Source organism: Scleropages formosus, chromosome 1, assembly GCF_900964775.1.
Source record: "Scleropages formosus chromosome 1, fSclFor1.1, whole genome shotgun sequence".
In the NCBI taxonomy this organism is placed as follows: Eukaryota; Metazoa; Chordata; class Actinopteri; order Osteoglossiformes; family Osteoglossidae; genus Scleropages; species Scleropages formosus.
The window spans coordinates 847074-866035 of record NC_041806.1 but is presented as its reverse complement, the minus strand read 5'-3'; the positions used below and the strand labels follow the sequence as shown (position 1 = coordinate 866035).

Here is an 18962-nt window from a genome sequence, read left to right as displayed (position 1 = left end):
ATGAAGTTACAGTGCATGAACATTTACACCATACATGAACTGGAGAGATCTTGGGCGAGATGGGTCTGGAAAAGGTGAGTTTTCAGACCCTTCTTGAATGTAGACAGAGTTTCTGCAGTTCTGAGTGACAGGGGAAGGTCATTCCACCACAACGGACCCAGAACCGAGAACCTCTGAGCTTTGCCTTTCGTGCGTGGGACCACCAAGCGAGCAGAAGTAGAAGAGCGAAGGGGCCTGGCTGGGGTGTACCGCTTAACCAAGTCCTGTAAATATCCAGGAGCAGTTCTATTGATGCATTTGTACACAGAAACCAGGGTTTTGAAATTGATTCAGGCAGCTATAAGAAGCCAGTGCAGAGAAATGAATAGAGGAGATACATGGGAGCGCTTTGGAAAATCAAACACAACTCGTGCAGCAGCATTCTGTAGAAGTTGAAGGTTTGATGGCATGAGCAGGAAGGCCACACAGAAGAGAGTTGCAGTAGTCCAGACAGGAAGTCACCATGGCCTGGACAAGTAGTTGGGCGGAGTCAGTAGCGAGGTAGGGACGGATCCTACGAATATTATGCAGGATGTATCTGCAGGACCGGGTTGTGACTTCAATATGTTGAGAGAATGACAGACTCGCATCAATCATAACTCCCAGACTCTTAGCAAAGGAGCTAGGCGAAATGAATGAGTTGTCCAGTTTCATCAATAGATCGTGACAGGAGGACAGGCCAGCTGGGAGGTAAAGAATCTCTGTTTTGGAGAGGTTTGGTTGGAGGTGGTGATCATACATCCATGAAGAGATGTCCGACAGGCAGGCAGCAATGCGTGCGGAGATATCTGACGCACCAGGTGGAAAGGAGAGGAAGAGCTGGGTATCATCAGCATAGCAGTGGTATTTGAATCCATGGGGGGCTATGACCGGACCGAGGGAGGAGGTGTAGATCGAGAAAAGAAGAGGACCCAATACCAAACCAACAGCCATCTTAGTGCTGCACCTTTGATCCCAAGCTGGTTAAGAGACAGGAGAATAGAATCCGGTGATTGACAGGGTCAAATGCTGCAGCCACAGAATAAGTGCAACGGTTTCGGGTTATTCTGCACACAGCACATACTTTGTAACATACTATGTCTTTCTAATGGACACTTGGGACATGATTAGTCTGTCAATCAGCTGAAAGAGCACCTTGTTTTACTCTAATTTACGAGCACTGCGGTAGTAACAACCACATGACATTTTTCCTCCAGCGCATAGCCCTGTAACTCATACAGGAATTATCTGTAATTATCTGCTCATTCTGATGAGACGCAGGTTACGTCGTGTTAAAATAAGCCCAATGGAGTTGTTATTCTTTTTTTTTTTAAGGTAGAGAAAAACAAAACCCACCGAAACGAAAACGCGCCCCGCAGTTGCGCATAGAAATCACGTGATTGAGGGAATCCCGGAGGTCCAGAACACGCCCACTTTGAGAGCACGTGCCGCCAGCCTCCGTTTCATTGGCTTCTCGCCCTCACCCAACAGAGCCATGGCTACAAGCTGATTCCCAAAGCTCCGCCCACTCCTTCTCGGAAAGACCCAATTGGCGTTCAGGATGCCGAGCGTTGAAGCATCTGAACCCGGGATTGGTGGAGGGGTTTAGGCGCTGATTCGCTATTGGGCCGTTCTTTCTGACGTTACTAAAATAATACGGAAACGGGGAGCAATTAGCCGTGGAACAGGTTCTTATTCCGTCGGACTTTCCCCTTCGGGAAGAAGCGGCAGAAATTCTGCTGCGAAGGAGGTATTTTGTCCGTAGTGGTTTTGAAAACGGTTCGATGACTTTTTTTCGGGAATGGCCGACCTTGCGATCGCTCGCGCATTGTGAGAGCGTAATGGACTGGTGGTGGTGAGTTTTGAGCTCCTGTATACGTACGCGGGATCGTACTGGTGTAACTGTGCCGCGTTTAACTTAAGTTTCACTCATCACGCCGCTGGTTCTTTTTAGTCTCAATAAGGTCAGTGTGAAATAATATTGACGTTTCGTGTTGCTCCGCGACGGAAGACTGTCCGTGTTCCGTCTTGTTGTTGTAGAGACACCGCGGGGGGCCGCTGCTGTTTCCTCACAAGTGCGGCGGAGCTCGGAGGCGCGCGCAGGAACACACGCGGCGCGCTGATATGAGCTGCTACATTGTGGCCGCTCTCCTCTTCCTGCAGAGCTCCCACGGTAATCATCATCATCATCATCATGATCGTGATGTACTCCGCTTTTACCTGCTCCGTTGTCAAAGTACCCTGCTCTACTACAGTGTAGTTACTGAGTGACACTGACAGTGTGGAACACAGTGACGCTGGAGCACTGCTCACCCACAGAAATATGAATACTGTGTGTGTTATGGTTATTTGTAAGGGGGACATCAATGAACGGAATGTGTGGGAAAAGGCCCTCGGGAGCCCCGTGTCTCTGGTGGCTCAGTGAAGAGAACATGGGATGAACCAAGAAGAAGTCCTGGGAATGTACGCTCCAGGTGTTAGTACTCTGGCTCTGTCCTCCTCCCGTAGCCTGGTAATAACTGCCGCTGTACCGTCCCTCCTCCCTCCGTAGCTCTCGGAGCTGTTCCGGCCCCGAGGAACGTGACCATTCAGTCCGTGGACTTTGAGCACATCCTCAAGTGGGACCCAGGACCGAGAACACCTCCAGGGACCATGTACAGGGTCAATGTCAGGTGGGACGCCTTACTTTCGTTTCCCTGAAATAGCGTAACGCTGTTGTGTGCTTGTTGAGGGGTGTGGTGGTGCAGCGGGTTTGGCCTGTGCCTGCTCCCTCGTGGGTCTGGGGTTTGAGACCTGCTTGGGGTGCCTTGTGAGGGACTGGTGTCCCGCCCTGGGTGTGTCCCCTCCCCCTCCAGCCTTGCATCCTCTGTTGCTGGGTTAGGCTCTGGTTCACTGCAACCCCACATGGATCAAGTGGTTTCAGACTGTGTGTGTGTGTGTGTATGTTGTGTTGTGTGCTTGTTGTTGTTTGTACACACAGCACTGGGCAGCAGGTGGCCTGCTGGTTATGGGTTTTTACCCGGAATATTACAGCATCGAGCCCCAGTGCCGCTCCTGTGGTAATACCTTCAGCTGAGACATTTACCCTGAACTGCTCCAGTGAAATACTGTGGTGCGTAGATGAGTGAAGTGTCCCAAGTTGTACAGAAAGTGTGTTTCCATCATTTTTATTGGAAAACAGTTGCAGCTGTAAATGAGTAAAACACACATTTCCGTACAGTGCCATTGTGACTAAGTGTTGTGTCACACTCTGCTCTGTAGAGAGTAACAGTACTGTTAACACGGCTGGTCTCTTTTTTTTTTTTTTTAGTGGCAGTGGAAGGAAAAGTGGGCTTCTGCTTCTTACAAATGTCACAGTGATCAACCTGACAGATGTTCTCAAGGACGAATATGGCGAATACCAAATCAGTGTCCAGGCCCTCTATAAGGGCAAGTTGTCTTCCGCTCCCTTCAAGATCTTCAGTCCTTGGAGAGACAGTGAGTTCGCTCTTTTCTCTGGCCTGTAACTCCAAACACGTTGAACACATGTCGTTATTTTCAGAATATGTTGGACGTGCTTCCCAGGCGTTGCACATTTTACTGTCAGAAAGGTAAAAGTGAATTTAGTCCACAGTGATGTTACCCCGAGCATATCAGTTGTATGACTGCTGAAATGATGCTCTGTGTGTGTTTACTAGTGTAAATGAACCATACTGCCTTGTTCCTGTAGCTGAGCTTGGGCCCCCTGAGCTGTCACTGACACAATCTGAAGACTGTCTACAACTGGCTGTGAAACTCCCCAGAGGAAGAGGAAAGAGGACCATTGAGGAAATCTACCTTCAGTTTGACTTTAAAATTCACCTGAACAAATCTGGAGCTCGAAGGGTGACTGATGTGTTTGTTTCCTTTTACCGGTGTAAGGAGTGTTTGTAAGGTGGGAAGAGTGAAGGCTCTCGCTTATCTGTTTGTGGGACGGCTCCTTCTTTGTGTTAACAAGGGCTCTTTAGTGGAAGAACGAGCTTTCAAAAGGACCGAGTTAAAGCGTGTAAATGGGCCCCGTGGTTGGAGAAACTGACAGATGGTGTTTTGTTCCATGGTCGTTTTCAGCCACACACTGCATACTGTACAGAGGAACTGGCTGAAAGTTCACCTCTGTGGTTGTTTTCCATTGGAATAGTTGTACACGCACAGCATGCAGTCCTCAGTCACATTCTCACACCACTCTGCTTTGGCGTGTTTCTGCTGTCTACAGGTAGATGAGATGACGATGGAAGGGATGAATCGCAGCATCTGTGAGCTTGAGACGGGAGTCGAGTACTGTGTGCAGGTTCACACCAGTGTCCCCGCCAATAAGCACATGAACCCCACGGCTTGGAAATGTGCACTTGTTGGCTCTGTGAAGCAGAGCAGCGCTGGTGAGCGGCTCATTGTTCCAGAATGTGCAGTTTTAGTTCTGCCAGTTTAGTGCTCAATTTAGGAATTTTAGCTGAACCAGAAGAGTCATCTTTGCACGGTAGATGAAAATAATGAAAATGTCAGCTCGGCCTAATACAAGCGTAGGTGTTTAAGTAGAGGCTGTAACCCCATTGAGAAGCTGTGGGATGAAATGGAAAGTATGAAGTGAGGAGTCAGTTTCTCGGTGTAACTGAACCGAAGCTTTGGGATCAAGTGCCTCTTTAAACCACCCTGGGCTTAGGTGGCAAAAAAAGGTGCTGCGGTTTATGACCGCAAAACTTGAGCCAAAATGTTTATTACTCATTGAGATCGGATTTGCCCCAGTGTTTTTGCACACCACGTGACTATTTATTTCAATATATCCTGGTCATAGTGTGCGCTCAGGATAAGGGAGGGTGTTTTCTTATCTCACTAATCCCGTATTATCTTTCCTCAGTCTTTATTTCCTTGGGGCTGTTGGCTGTGGCTCTGCTGCTGGGAGGAGTGGTTCTGCTGGGTCTCATCTACACGGGTTACTTGTGGAAGCAGAAGATCCACCGCCCTACAGTGCTGGTAAGAGCCGTGATGTGGTGTTTGCCAACAGAGGGTGCGGACGCAAACTCCACCCAGACAGGCCTGAACTTATTACCTGTACCCACTGAGCCCAGTGACGTTTTCATAGCACCGCCAGGACACTTAAATTTTCACTTGCTAAACCACCTCAATTAAAGGTCACTTGAAGGGAGTCGCAAATTGAAAGCGTTGGAAACAAAATGCAGTCACTGCTGGACACCCAGACAATAACAGATACAGGCAGCCGGTGTTATTGTGCAGCCGATGGAACGATCATCCTTGGCCGTTACGATCGAACGTCAGCACTGAAAAATTGCACAGCAGGATTAGTGTGGGTTGTCCTGGGTTCTGCATGTGCTAAGATGAGGATGACCTGGATTTGTAATTTTTAAATGTTAAATTTTGTCTGAATTTGTCTACCGTTCCTTTCTCCCTTCATGCAGAAGTCTCTGCCGAAGTGCAATTTTCCAGCAGATTTTGTCATCACTGCCACACCCCAGCTAATCCTAGAACGAGTCTCAGTGAATCCCATCCCTGCACACAAAGGAAAGCCAACAAGAACAATTCCAAAGCTATGCCCAGAGAGTTCGGATGAGGAGGATGAAGAAGAAAACCCATACTTAAACCGGCCAGGAGGGCCTCGTAACGTCTTGGACTGTGATGAGACGTCATGTAACTCTGGAAGCTCAGCTCTACCCTCGACTGCAAACACCAGCGTGGAGAACTCTGGCAATTCTGGCAGAACTGTACTTTCTTTAGATCAAGAAGATCCACGGATGCCAGTGCCATTTGAATCTTCAGGTGAACCTGAGAATCAGCCAGAGGTCCCTGCTGCTACTGTTCACCTTAGTCCTGAGAGAAATGAGAACATGGAGCAGGACTGTGTGGATGTGAACCTTCTGTCTGTGACTCTGGGTACACTGAAAGTAGAGGAAGGGGAGGATGAACACCTTGAGAACGTCATAGCAGAACCTGTGAAAGTGCCCCTTCTCAGCGACTCTCGGACTTCCCTGTCCACAGGAGCTGGTCAGAGGTCAGCAGAGCAGAGCAGGACGTTGCTCCTAGTTGCCAGCTGTGCAGAAACTGGGGCTGAGCGTTCGGTACCAAATAGTGCCCAGAAGAACTTTGAACCTTCCATAGAGGAGGACAGTGACTCCGAGGAGGAGGAGTGCTCAGGCTACATGAGACGTTAATATCGCCAACAATTCTGAACCACATTGTAACATTTTCTGTACACAGTGGTTTTAACAAATTCAGGTTTTTATTTTCAGACCATGAAACAATCTTTTTAAGTGTGGGAAATCATGGTACAGTTCTTAGTCTTGTCAACAAATTAAAATATGGGAGATTCTTACTGTGGCTAAACTTCCAGATACCTGACTCGTGTTGTTCTCTAGCAGAGGAATAAAACAGCTAATCTTTTTTATGTCATAAAGGGAAATGCATTTTGCAGTAAAAACTGCTAATACATTGAGTCTGGGTTGCCATATTGGTTTAATGTAAGAATTCTGATTGTACCACTTCGCTTGTATGCTATTTCACGGTCTTCTTTTTCTTCCGCATCTGTAGTATAGTCCACTAGTTTATGTTCTTTAGCTACTCTGTCACCTGCTGAATAAATAGAGTTGTTGTCCTGCAGATCTCAGGTTCAAATCCAACATACCTGGACAAATAAAGCAGATACAGTGATACATAAGGAATGATAAAAAGAAAACAAATGAAGCTGTTTTTCCTGGTTACAAGTAAGCCCTCGGGTAACTGAGGAAAGGAAAACAAAAAAAATTTCTAAGCCAAGGAAGGGGGAGGGAAAAATTAACCTGAGCGTGGCTGAGTACCAGTTGTTGCCCACCACTACTGGGCAGCAGATTATTACACTTTGTCTGAGTGGCTGCTGGTATAGCTAAGTATAAATGGGGAAATAATTGTAATTAAGTTATTATACACACCTTGGACAAAGAGATTCATTATGCAGCTGGGACTGTGTGCTGTTATGTAATAAAGTTGTGTTCATGTGTTGTTTCATTCTGTTGTGTAATGTGTGTGTTGTACGTGAGAAGCTGCTGTCCAACAGGCAGTAGATAATTTCGTCACTGGAACCTTGAGTTGTCCCAAGCTGTGTCAGTAAATGATGTATGTCTTTATGTCAAGATTTAGTAGTGTCAACACCTTATTTTAATTGCACATTAATTAATTTCCGATCTTAAATTGTCTTTTTTTTCCCCCACCCTATTTGTGTTCAGAGTTGCTTTGCAGTTCTTTATTTCAGCAAGTGAAGTGTTTGTCCAACTGGTGACTCAAAGAGAAAGGTGCTGCATGCGGCAGTCAAGCTTTCACACTCTCATCAATAATGTTGCGCTCACTAGAGTACACCCCCCCACCAAGCAAGTTTAGAGCAGTACTTCTTACAAAATATGCTTCATTCTTAGTTATAGTTCTGGGGGCCTTGTGATGGCCAGCATGCATCACACCCAGGGAGCTTCACCCACTTGGTGGTTCACAGGACCGGAGCTGTGTGTTTGTGCACAGGTATGAATCTAGTGCAGGCTGTTTCGAGTTTGCATGTTCTTGCCATGGCCGCAGTCCAAAGACAGGCACAGAAAGTGGCCAAGGTAACCCACTTCCTCAATTACTGTGAAAACCACCCGAGTGGTTGCTCAAAGGCAGATTCCACCCAGCGTCACTCGCCGTTCCCCTTTAGAGGAATGAGAAACCAGAGGTGAATTCATCATAATTTCAGGTCTCTTCATGAGGTCCAAAGTTGGTGTCAAAAATCCCATCGTCCTCCGAGATGACAACCAGCTCAGAACAACCCCTCCGGGAACACCTGCACCCTTTTAATAATGAAGGAATGGGATGAAAAGACGAGCTGAAAACCAGCCCTTATGGTGTCTGGCAGTTTCTCAAGTTCAGTCCTGGAAACACACCTGCAAGAACTTTACTCTCATATGTGGTTCAGCGCCCAGGTCTCTCCTGTGTGTCCTGTTCTTCCCTTTGTCACACCAGCGCCTGCACCGTGTCAACAAACGCCAGCTCTGTGGTTCCAATGCTCGTTTTGTGCGTCTTGTTTCAACCAAAAGTCCTTTTTTTCAACAGAGACACTTCTGCAACAATGCACAACAACCATGGAGATGAACAGCAATACAATTTTGTCATCAAACAGCCAGTCCGAACCACTCGCCCCATACGGGGGGCAGGGAACCGGAGCCTAACCCGGCACACAGGGCGTAAGGCTGGAAGGGGAGGGGACGCACCCAGGACGGGACGCCAGTCCGTCGCAAGGCACCCCAAGCGGGACTCGAACCCCAAACCCACTGAAGAGCAGGACCAGGACCAACCCACTGCGCCACCGCACCCCCCATCAAACTATCCATCCATCCATCCATCTTCCTCCGCTTTTATCCGGGGCCGGGTCGCGGGGGCAGCAGTCCGAGCAGAGTACTCCAGACCTCCCTCTCCCCGCACACCTCCTCCAGTTCCTCTGGGGGAACCCCAAGGCGTTCCCAGGCCAGCCGGGAGACATAGTCTCTCCAACGTGTCCTGGGTCTGCCCCGAGGCCTCCTCCCAGTGGGACAAGCCCGGAACAGTCCAGGAGGCATCCGGAACAGATGCCCGAGCCACCTCAACTGGCTCCTCTCGATGCGGAGGAGCAGCGGCTCTACTCCGAGCTCCTCCCGGGTGACTGAGCTCCTCACCCTATCCCTAAGGGTGCGCCCAGCCACTCTGCGGAGGAAACTCATTTCTGCCGCTTGTATCCGCGATCTCATTCTTTCGGTCATGATCCAGAGTTCATGACCATAGGTGAGGGTAGGAACGTAGATCGACCGGTAAATGGAGAGCTTCGCCTTACGACTCAGCTCCCTCTTCACCACAACAGACCGGTACAATGACCGCATTACTGCGGACGCCGCACCGATCCGTCTGTCGACCTGCCGCTCCATTTTTCCCTCACTCGTGAACAAGACCCCAAGATACTTAAACTCCTCCACTTGAGGGAGCAACTCCCCCCTAACCCGGAGGGAGCAATCCACCTTTTTCCGACTGAGGACCATGGCCTCGGATTTGGAGGTGCTGATTCTCATCCCCGCCGCTTCGCACTCGGCTGCAAACCTCCCCAGTGCACGCTGCAAGTCTTGACTTGATGAAGCCAACAGGACCACATCGTCCGCAAAAAGCAGAGACGAGATCTCGCGGCCACCAAAACAGACACCCTCCGTTCCCTGACTGCGCCTAGAAATTCTGTCCATAAAAATAATGAACAGAATCGGTGACAAAGGGCAGCCCTGGCAGAGTCCAACATGCACCGGGAACAGGTCTGACTTACTGCCGGCAATGCGAACCAAGCTCCTGCTCCGGTCATACAGGGAACGAACAGCCCGTAGCAACGAGCCCCGAACCCCATAATCCCGAAGCACCCCCCACAGGATGCCACGAGGGACACGGTCGAATGCCTTCTCCAGGTCCACAAAACACATATGGACTGGTTGGGCAAACTCCCACGAACCCTCCAACACCCTAGTGAGGGTATAGAGCTGGTCCAGTGTTCCACGGCCAGGGCGAAAACCGCATTGCTCCTCCTGAATCCGAGGTTCGACCATCGGTCGGATTCTCCTTTCCAGTACCCTGGCATAGACTTTCCCAGGGAGGCTAAGGAGTGTGATCCCCCTGTAGTTGGAACACAATCTCCGGTCCCCCTTCTTAAAAAGAGGGACCACCACCCCGGTCTGCCAGTCCAAAGGCACTGTTCCCGAACTCCACGCGATGCTGCAGAGGCGTGTCAGCCAAGACAGCCCCACAACATCCAGAGACTTGAGAAACTCGGGGCGGATCTCATCCACCCCCGGAGCCTTGCCACCGAGGAGTTTTTTGACTACCTCAGCAACTTCAGCCAGGGTAATGGACGAGTCCCCCTCCGAGTCCCCAGCCTCAGCTTCCTCTACGGAAGGCGTGTCGGAGGGATTGAGGAGATCCTCAAAGTACTCCTTCCACCGCCCGAGAACATCCTCAGCTGAGGTCAGCAGCGCACCACTTCCACTGTAAACAGTGTTTGTGGAACACCGCTTCCCCCCTCTGAGTCGCCGGACGGTTTGCCAGAATCTCTTTGAGGCCGACCGAAAGTCTTCCTCCATGGCCTCACCGAACTCCTCCCAAGCCCGAGTTTTTGCCGCGGCGACTGCCAGAGCCGCGCTCCGTTTGGCCCGTCGGTACCTGTCAGCTGCTTCAGGAGTCCCATGAGCCAGCCAGGCCCGATAGAACTTCTTCTTCAGCTTGACGGCATCCCTTACTTCCGGTGTCCACCACCGTGTTCGGGGATTGCCGCCGCGACAGGCACCGGAGACCTTATGGCCGCAGCTCCGAACCGCCGCACCGACAATGGAGGAGCGGAACATAGTCCATTCAGACTCAATGTCCCCCACCTCCCTCGGGACCTGGTTGAAACTCTGTCGGAGGTGGGAGTTGAAGACCTCTCTGACAGGGGCCTCCGCCAAACGTTCCCAACAGACCCTCACTATGCGTTTGGGCCTGCCAGGTCTGTCCAGCTTTTTCCCCCGCCATCGAATCCAACTCACCACCAGGTGGTGATCAGTTGACAGCTCAGCCCCTCTCTTCACCCGAGTGTCCAAGACATATGGCCGAAGGTCAGAAGAAACGACTACAAAGTCGATCATCGACCTCCGACCTAGGGTGTCCTGGTGCCAAGTGCACTGGTGGACACCCTTATGCATGAACATGGTGTTCGTTATGGATAAACCGCGACTAGCACAGAAATCCAATAACAACTCACCGCTCGGGTTCAGATCAGGGAGGCCGTTCCTCCCAATCACGCCCCTCCAGGTATCACTGTCGCTGCCCACGTGGGCGTTAAAGTCCCCCAGTAGAACGACAGAGTCCCCAGTGGGAGCGCTTTCCAGCACACCCCCCAGGGACTCCAAAAAGGCCGGGTACTCTACACTGCCGCTAGGCGCATAAGCACAAACGACAGTGAGAGACCGTTCCCTGACCCGAAGGCGTAGGGAGATGACCCTCTCATTCACCGGGGTAGACTCCACCCCCCCATCAAACTAATAACAGGCAAATAAGCAGAGGCGGGAAGTCATGCGTTACATTTACCCTGTTGTTCGTACCTCAGCGAATGCCTGGAGAAGCTGTTGTAGGTAGGGTCGTCTTCATCGTCGGGATTTTTTACATTTACTCCTGTACGTTTGTGAAGAAACACTAATGGAATGGAAAGATCTTCGTTAAGGTGGTCCATGCTGGCAGCTGCAGCTGCTGTGGGTTTTCTAGGAGGAAATGAGTAGCAGGTGCAGGAGCTTCTGAAGAAGCAAGACTTTCAAAGGAACACTGGAGAACTTATTTTATTTTTGTGTTTAAGTTTTCAGGGTGGGAGGCTGAGCGACTAAAGTCCGAGGTATTTGTCATTTGGGATTGTTTATATTCTGTAGTCAGAGATGTTCAGAGCTGTGGATGAAAGTTTCACTGGTTTTTGTTTGTGACTGGGGGGCACCCTGGACAAGACACCAGTCCATCGCAGCGCCTGCAGTTTACGGGGTCCAAAGGGAAGAGGAGTCAGAAAGCAATTGGGAGGAACCGGGCTAAATATAGCCCTTGAGAGATAAATGTTTCCAAAAACTTCTCCAGATCAGACCTGGTCGTCGTTCTCAGTCCGTGTCTTTTGACCAGGTGTAGCGATCACCTTCTGGTGTTGCTGGACGGGAGCCCCCCCAGCTGTTGTTCAGGAAAGTGTGGATCTTTGGCAGTGATGTGTTTCACGAGCAGCTCGGTTCACATACAGACAGAGCAGCTGAACTGGTTTAGGGACAGACTGACATGGGTTCAACTCCACCAACGCTTACTGTTCTTTGTTAGCATGGGGCAACTTAGACCAAGGAGTTGTTAGCCAGAAGAGAGTGAAACTAACGGACTTTCCCCAAAAATTATTGTACTCGTGTTTGCAGGGGAGGTGGGTAGCCAGCTCACCTTTTTTGCTCTGACATGTTTCAGGTTGTGGCACTGAGGGTTTTGCTCTTGAGGCTTTCATATACCCAACACTTGTGGAAAGTGTTGATGTGGACATTTTCACAGGAGTCTTTCCGAGAGCGCTGGGCGTCGAGGTTTTCATTAATAGGGTCGTTCTTGGCTGACCTGATGGGGAAACGATCAGGAGGTTCGTGGAAAAAGATCACGGGTTCTGTAGCGGCCTGGTTTATCTGAATATCGTAGTCATTCTCAACCTACGAAAGGACAAAGAGAAATAGCAGCTCAGTGAGACCGTGTAACCCTGAGTTCGGCTGTCAGTGAGTTTGTCTCCTCCTGCTTTTCCATCCTCGGCAGTCTGAGGAGTGAACCCTCCTCCGTGGCCAGCCAGTCTCCGGAACCTTCCTTGGGCTCAGCCATGAGATCCAGTCTCTCCAGCACATCCTGAGGCTGTCCAGGCTGCTCCCTTCCCCACTCACCCCTTACGCATTTCCTGGGTGTCCGCTGTGGTCCATGTTGAAGTTCTCTGGGGTGGAGGAGACATCTTCTGTGGGACACATTACACTTCCGTTACAAGAGCACACAAAATAGCTACAAGAGTGCAAGGATGAGAAGAAAGGAGGGCTACGCCCTACAAAGGGGATTACACTGGGTCACCACGTTTCGCATATCCAAGATTTCAAATGTTCAAGGACACGTTTCGGTTATTTCTTGTTCTGTTTCGTTAACTTTTCTGATTTCAAAAACTTGTTTGTTGTGGAATGACCATATTCAGCCTTTAGGTGGAGAGTAGGAGATGAGGATGAATTCACCTTCGAACGTTTGCTTTTGTGAGTGCTGGTGACCAGTAACAGAAGGACAAACTTTGTACTTGTTTATCATGCAATTCAGTACAAATATTCAAATAAATAGGAATTTGTCTACGTGTTTTAGTTTTCGGTAAGCTTTAATTTCGCTGTAGCCAAAATGTCATAAAAATATTAAAGTATAATATTAAATAAAGTGTAATATAAAAATACCCGTCCTGGGTGTGTCCCCTCCCCCTCCGGCCTTACGCCCTGTGTTGCCGGGTAGGCTCCGGTTCCCCGTGACCCCGTATGGGACAAGCGGTTCTGAAAATGTGTGTGTGTGTGTGTGTGTGTGTAATATAAAAATATTAGTCTTCACCGTGAGTCACACTTTACATTATTCTTCTTGTCTCCACTTCTGTTCCTTTAGTCTCCTTCCCTTTACTTAACGTTGTCTGTAGGCTGTTCAGTCCTCCTGCACTTCTTTCTACAGCAGTCATTCACCAGTGCTGTTCAGGGAGCAGCACAACCATCGCAGTTTTCTTTTTTGCAATTTTCATGTGTGGATCATCTTATAGTGCCCCCTATTGGAAGTCATGGATCAGCCACCTGAGCTGTGAAGCAGTGAAGGCTATGCCTGACGAAATATACAGTAGGTCATGCCTGTTCACAGCACACAGTAAATGACTAGAGTAAATAGTGTTACTATGCATATTTTGTTTGGTTGTTGGATAATGTGTGAACCCTTTGGAATGTTCTGGATTTCTGCATGAATGGTTTCTACAGGGGGGTGCGGTGGCGCAGTGGGTTGGACCGCAGTCCTACTCTCCGGTGGGTCTGGGGTTCAAGTCCCGCTTGGGGTGCCTTGTGACGGACTGGCGTCCCGTCCTGGGTGTGTCCCCTTCCCTCTCCGGCCTTACGCCCTGTGTTGCCGGGTAGGCTCCGGTTCCCCGTGACCCCGTAAGGGACAAGCGGTTCTGAAAATGTGTGTGTGTGTGTGTGTGGTTTCTACAGCTCGACCATCATGTAAGTCACAATAACAGAGACGTGACTGAACAAAGTAACTGAGGAATTTTGGAAGCGTCAGGAAGGTGGTCATGGTCTGAAGGCGCCAAGACCACGCCTGTAATAGTATCACATACACTTTTTTTTTTTTTTTTTTTTTAAGCCAGCTCTTGATATCAGGCTGCTGTTTTCCAGCACAAGATGGCAAAAGGATTGAAAGAGATGCTGGAGAACCTCAGAAGAGCTGCAGAAACACTCATGTTTACATACAAGTTGTAACCTTCTGAAGAGAAGAGCAAGTACTTGTGAGTTTAGTGAAGTCCCATTTGGGGATTGTATGCCAGTGTAAAAGGTCAAAGTTACGACCAGGAATCAGGGGCAACAGTTAGATTTTATATTTATTTGCTTAGCAGATGCTTTTCTCCAAAGCGACTTAAAATGGATACTATATAGTGTTACCAGCCCACACACCTAATAAGTGACTAAAAGGATTTCTGTTTATTAATTTGGTAACATTTAAACTGTTTTGGGTTATCAAATGAGCAGGAGGGGGAAGAATTAATACCCTAAGCAGAGTGTTTTACCATGTTGATTGCACCGACGCTCCGATGATGATGGACGAGGGTCCAGGGGGCCACCTGACCGGTGCAGAACCAGGTTTAAAAAAAACTCTGGCTCTTTCTTTGGTGCACACTCAAGTCACAGGTTCTTGAAAGAAAACAACTTCCAGAATATTTATTTTAAATATCAATTTCTTTAATTGCCCATTTTCAATGACACACTTCATACAGTTTTAGTCTCTTCCTTTCACCAAAAGGATGGTGAATGTTGCTGAGCTACGTACAATTATTTACTCATTTGTAAGCCTGGTTATTTTTACTCTCATTTCAAGGTAAGGACCTCGATCAAGGTCACCCCAGAGGGAAAGTGGAAATAGCAGGTTCGCCATTTACAAGGTGACCACTGTGACCACCACATTGCTTTTTGCCCTCATACTATAGTAGGTCTGACAGGGCATTTCTGTCCCTCCAACCTCTACTAAACCAAATGCACACATAAATGAAAGGATGACCGTATCACCGAGGTTCTTCTCACTGTCACTCAGCAGCAGAAGCGACTCTGGAGTTACGAATGTAACATTCATATGCTCAGCAGCCACTCTTCCAACACTGATGGGTAACAGTCACGGGATAATCCCAACTGCAGTACGGTACGACAGTAAACACACAATGAACAGAAACAAGAGACACGCAATTGAAGGTATTCAGCAGATAACGATGACAAAGGAAATGTCCATCCTGAAACATGTAACTTTTGCATACTACAGAGGTGTGGGCAGTGAGCTCACCTTGAGCTCCATACGTGTTCTTCTGCTGTGCCCCTTTTGAGGTTCTACTCTATCCCTATCTCACCTGTAACTTGTTTTTTAGCACTTTGAGTAGAAAGGCTGTATTGAGCAGAAAATCTTAATTTCCTCCCTTTGTCAGGGTGCAGAATGGAGGATATGATAGATGGAATCCTTTTGAACGGTGCTTGGACTCAGACTCTGGTAAAGCGACTCTTCTTGAGAGCTCTTGAAATTCAAGTTTTCGTAAAATGATTCAGAGGTGAGACAGTCATGCTTGAAGAAGACCACAGGTTCTCCAGGAGGCTGGGTGATCTGGATTCCATAGTTCTCAACCTGGCAAACAGGGCAGAGGAGAAATCCATACGAGCAGTCAGCAAGAGCACGAAAGAGTGAGTTCAGTGCCTCATTAACATTAATGATGCCACATTTGCCCCTCCCCATGTACCATCATTCAGGAGAGAAGTGCACTGTGTTTTCTACAGCACAAGCCTCCTTTTGCTCTCTGAATTTTAGCTTCGCCTGCATGATGTCCTCTGTTTCCTGTTATCCACTCCTCATGGAGAGATTAAAATGTTTTTGTTCTCATCCTGCATTTTAAAAACTCTTAAGTAATGGAAAAGTGTGACACCCCGGAGCTCAGACCAGGCCCACCGCAACCTGAAGAGGAGATGAGCACCAGGTGTGGCCAGTGAAGCCTTGATTATTTACACTGGCTGCAGCTGTGAGTTCATGGAATGTGGAGCCATGTGGGTGTACATTTTTTGTTTTCTCGTATACAGTTTGTGGTTTGCTGAATCTTTATATGGTTGTGTTTTTGTAAGTGGAACTTTTTTTTGACAAAAAAACCTCCAAATTCCACTCTCCACACCAGAGATGTATTGGTGAGTCACAGGAAGTTGTGGAGACTCAGAAACAGACCTTCTCTTTTCCTCGTCCAAAACCCTTCCCGCCATTTACGCACCACTACCTGCAGATAGCGTGGAGTCAGGTAGGAGTGAGATGTAGCCCCAGACTGAGGGTCTGATAGCAGAACCACTGACCTCAGTGTCCCTGAATAGATGATAGTCGTGTCCATGCAGACATTGATGCACAGAGAGCTCCCTGTAGGATGTCAGTCTCTAGAAGGATTTGGATGCTCAGCAGTGTGTGTGCGTTTGTGTTGTGATACATTCTCTTGGCTCATGGAGCACTTACACTGCACCGTGTGCCAAAAGTGGACAAGTCACCGGGGAGAAATGTCCCATCGGTGTGTTGACCCTCTTTACCACGGTGTTCCTCCGAACTAACTCCTCCTGGGATTCCAGTGTGGTCCATGTTGGCTTCCTCTGAGTTGGAGGAGACACCTTCTGTGAAACATCACTCCTGAGCTTCAGCAATCCACAAAACACCGTGGAGATTTTCAGTACTGGTAGGACTCAGGATTTTTACTAGGTCAGGCGACTCAGTGTGTGTGTGTGTGTGTGTGTGTGTGTGTCCTAAAATTACCTGTTGAATGCAGTACCTTGTTCTTCCTTTGTTTGTGCACTTTCCCAACAATGAGTCCACAGAGCAGTAGAGCCATACTTACTCCAACAGTGACACAGGGCAGGGTGTCTAGAAAGGAAATGAATGTGTCTACCATGGTAATAAAGTGAAGTTTTCATGGCCATTTTGAGGTCCTTTTAATATTTTCTAAAGCCATCAGTAAAACACAGATTCTTCAAAACCTTAAAGACACATTGGAAGAGCAGAGTGAAAACTGAACTATGATGAGATGTTTGTTCAGCTAATCGTCATGCTGGAGCTCTTTGTCTAAAGCTCTTCACTGGGCGTCTTGTTCCCACCTCTTTAGGCCAATGTTGGAACTGAAAGAGTGCAGGGAGTATGTACAATGAGTGTGTAAACTTACTGTTTAGTGAGCATTACCGGCTTCACTGTGTGCAACACAACAGTTGTGACAAACAGCTTGAGGTCAAGAGGTACCTGTGCTTTGGCTGGGCTTAGTGTTGGTTGAGAGGGGTGTTGTGGAGTTAGAAACTGTTGAGGGCACAGCAGAGGGTGTACCAGGGTGAGGAGCTGTGGAGAGGACAGTGAAAAACATATGGTAAAAAAACACACTTCTTTACTACAGGGAATGAGGTAAAGCACAAGCAGGTACCTGTTGTTTGTCCTCCAACCTGGATGGGCACAGAGGTGCCAGGTGGTGGCGCTGTGGGCGAGACAGTGAGGTTTACAAGGGTGAGGAGCAGTGTCAGTAACACACTTCTTTACTGTAGTACGTGCGGTGAAGCAGTGTGACAAACCATACCATCGAGTACCGTTAGAGACACCTCTGTGAAAGTGTCTGCAATGATGGACCGTTTCACTGCGCACCAGTATGTCCCAGTGTCCGTCTTCTTCAGTCCAGTGATGGTCACCCAGAAGGTTCCCGTTCCATTGTCATACAGTGAGAGCCTCCCAATCTTCTTATTCCTTTGTCCTTCTTCAGTTTTAATGAGAACATCAGCATCTCTGGAACAGTGTCCCTTACAGAAGTACTTCCCATTACCTCGTGCCAAAATGTGAGAGCACTGGACAGTGACGTCCTGTCCTACATGTCCAGTCACTTCCATTTTTCCTGAGCAACAAAGAGCTGAAATATAAAACAGTTATTAATTCCAGAGAAGTTGTGTGTGCAGACTGTCAGGGTTGCTGTGTGTGACAATGAGCACACACTCCAGCAGCTCTCCACACCATCATTCACTGTGAGTCCTCAAGAGAACCTTCACACTGGGAGGACAAGTAAACGCACTTCACCCTTTGTGTACCTCGTGCTGCGCAGTAAAACAGGGTGGAGACACATAGATGTGGACACAGCTGTTTGAGACAGTGTTCAGTGGGACTGAACATACCTGGTAGCAGACAGAAGGTGACCATGAGGATCTTCATGTTGCTCCTAGGTGTCCAGAACCTCCAGATGGATCCTCTCAGAGACAGTAAATATCTCCCAGAATCCTTCACTTCACGTAGTTTTTTCAGTTAATCTCTTGCTCTGATCAGTGTGTTCAACTGGTCTTCACTGTGAGTCACACTTTGCATTTTTCTTCTTGTCTCCACTTCTGTTCCTCTGCTGCTCACTTTTCCTGTATTTATTAAACTTTGTCTCTCAGCTCTTCAGTTTCCTCATTACCACAGCTTGTGCAACAGGGTTTTTCAACACCAGCTTGCAGAGAGCAGCAGGAGCAACTTCTATTATTCAGATGTCCAAACTCGTAGTGCCCCCATTGGACATCCAGAATCACTGACCCAGTGATGAGTTGCAGTGATGAGGAAAGAGCACCCCTTTTTTACGCTGCTTTTTTACACAAATATAACATGCCAAAAGGACCAAACTCCAGGCTGCAGAGCAACGAGGGCGAAAATCCAAGACTCGCACAGACCTGGATGTCTTAAAAAAAAAACTCTGAGCCCCTTCTTATTCTGCTGTCTCCTCAGCTAAAACAACCTTCTTTCATAATAAAATACAGTCTGCAGCTGAAAAACCACACAGACTTTTCATCACCTTCTCATCCCTTCTGTGTCCTCTGCTGACCCCTCCTCCTCCTTCTCTCATTGCTGATCACTTTTCTTTGTGTTGACTTTGTCTGTGAAAACCAGGGACAAGTTCCCTGCATCTGATGAATACTTAATACGCCAAACATTCATTTCATTGATTCATTTTGACTAAGTCATGCTTCCTTCAATTAAGAAGCAGCTAAGTTACGGCGATTCCTATGTAGGCAGGATGCTGAGAAATTGGTTCATGCTTTTGTTTCAAGCAGGCTAGACTATTGTAATGCTTTATTATCGGGTTCTCCGTACCAGACTGTATCCAGGCTACAGTTGGT

General features: G+C 48.3%; 2 protein-coding genes across 4 annotated transcripts; one reads left to right on the top strand and one right to left on the bottom strand.

The window, feature by feature from the left end:
• Window positions 1–1687: 1687 nt before the first annotated feature.
• Window positions 1688–6413, top strand: crfb1 (cytokine receptor family member b1). 3 transcript variants are annotated; one of them, XM_018727956.2, is made up of 8 exons: window positions 1688–1873; window positions 2059–2191; window positions 2570–2690; window positions 3329–3495; window positions 3728–3882; window positions 4250–4412; window positions 4889–5004; window positions 5448–6413. In XM_018727956.2, exons 2-8 carry the CDS (start codon window positions 2143–2145, stop codon window positions 6195–6197), a joined length of 1521 nt encoding a protein of 506 aa, XP_018583472.1. In that variant the 5' UTR covers window positions 1688–1873; window positions 2059–2142; the 3' UTR covers window positions 6198–6413. The 3 variants fall into 3 exon arrangements, with proteins under 3 accessions (XP_018583472.1, XP_018583473.1, XP_029108198.1); XM_018727957.2 differs by having other exon boundaries at window positions 2030–2191; XM_029252365.1 differs by lacking the exon at window positions 1688–1873 and having other exon boundaries at window positions 1961–2191.
• Window positions 6414–15188: 8775 nt separating this feature from the next.
• LOC114910686 (CMRF35-like molecule 2) lies at window positions 15189–17999 on the bottom strand. The gene is made up of 5 exons (XM_029252793.1): window positions 17988–17999; window positions 17405–17728; window positions 17255–17305; window positions 17080–17172; window positions 15189–15450 (listed from the first exon to the last, which is right to left on the bottom strand). The coding sequence occupies exons 2-5, from the start codon at window positions 17706–17708 to the stop codon at window positions 15446–15448; spliced, it is 453 nt and encodes a 150-aa protein (XP_029108626.1). The 5' UTR covers window positions 17709–17728; window positions 17988–17999; the 3' UTR covers window positions 15189–15445.
• Between the last annotated feature and the right edge of the window lie 963 nt (window positions 18000–18962).

What these genes read in the sequence shown, in the direction of transcription:
- crfb1 (XM_018727956.2), top strand. Translation starts at nt 2,143, where the DNA reads ATGAGCTGCTACATTGTGGCCGCTCTCCTCTTCCTGCAGAGCTCCCAC. An exon ending in CTTCAGTCCTTGGAGAGACA is followed by an intron (nt 3,496 to 3,727) that starts GTGAGTTCGCTC and finishes TTGTTCCTGTAG; the next exon opens with CTGAGCTTGGGCCCCCTGAG. An exon ending in ACAAATCTGGAGCTCGAAGG is followed by an intron (nt 3,883 to 4,249) that starts GTGACTGATGTG and finishes TGCTGTCTACAG; the next exon opens with GTAGATGAGATGACGATGGA.
- LOC114910686 (XM_029252793.1), bottom strand. Translation starts at nt 17,708, where the DNA reads ATGGAAGTGACTGGACATGTAGGACAGGACGTCACTGTCCAGTGCTCT. An exon ending in GTCTCTAACGGTACTCGATG is followed by an intron (nt 17,306 to 17,404) that starts GTATGGTTTGTC and finishes TCTCGCCCACAG; the next exon opens with CGCCACCACCTGGCACCTCT. An exon ending in GGTTGGAGGACAAACAACAG is followed by an intron (nt 17,173 to 17,254) that starts GTACCTGCTTGT and finishes TCCTCTCCACAG; the next exon opens with CTCCTCACCCTGGTACACCC.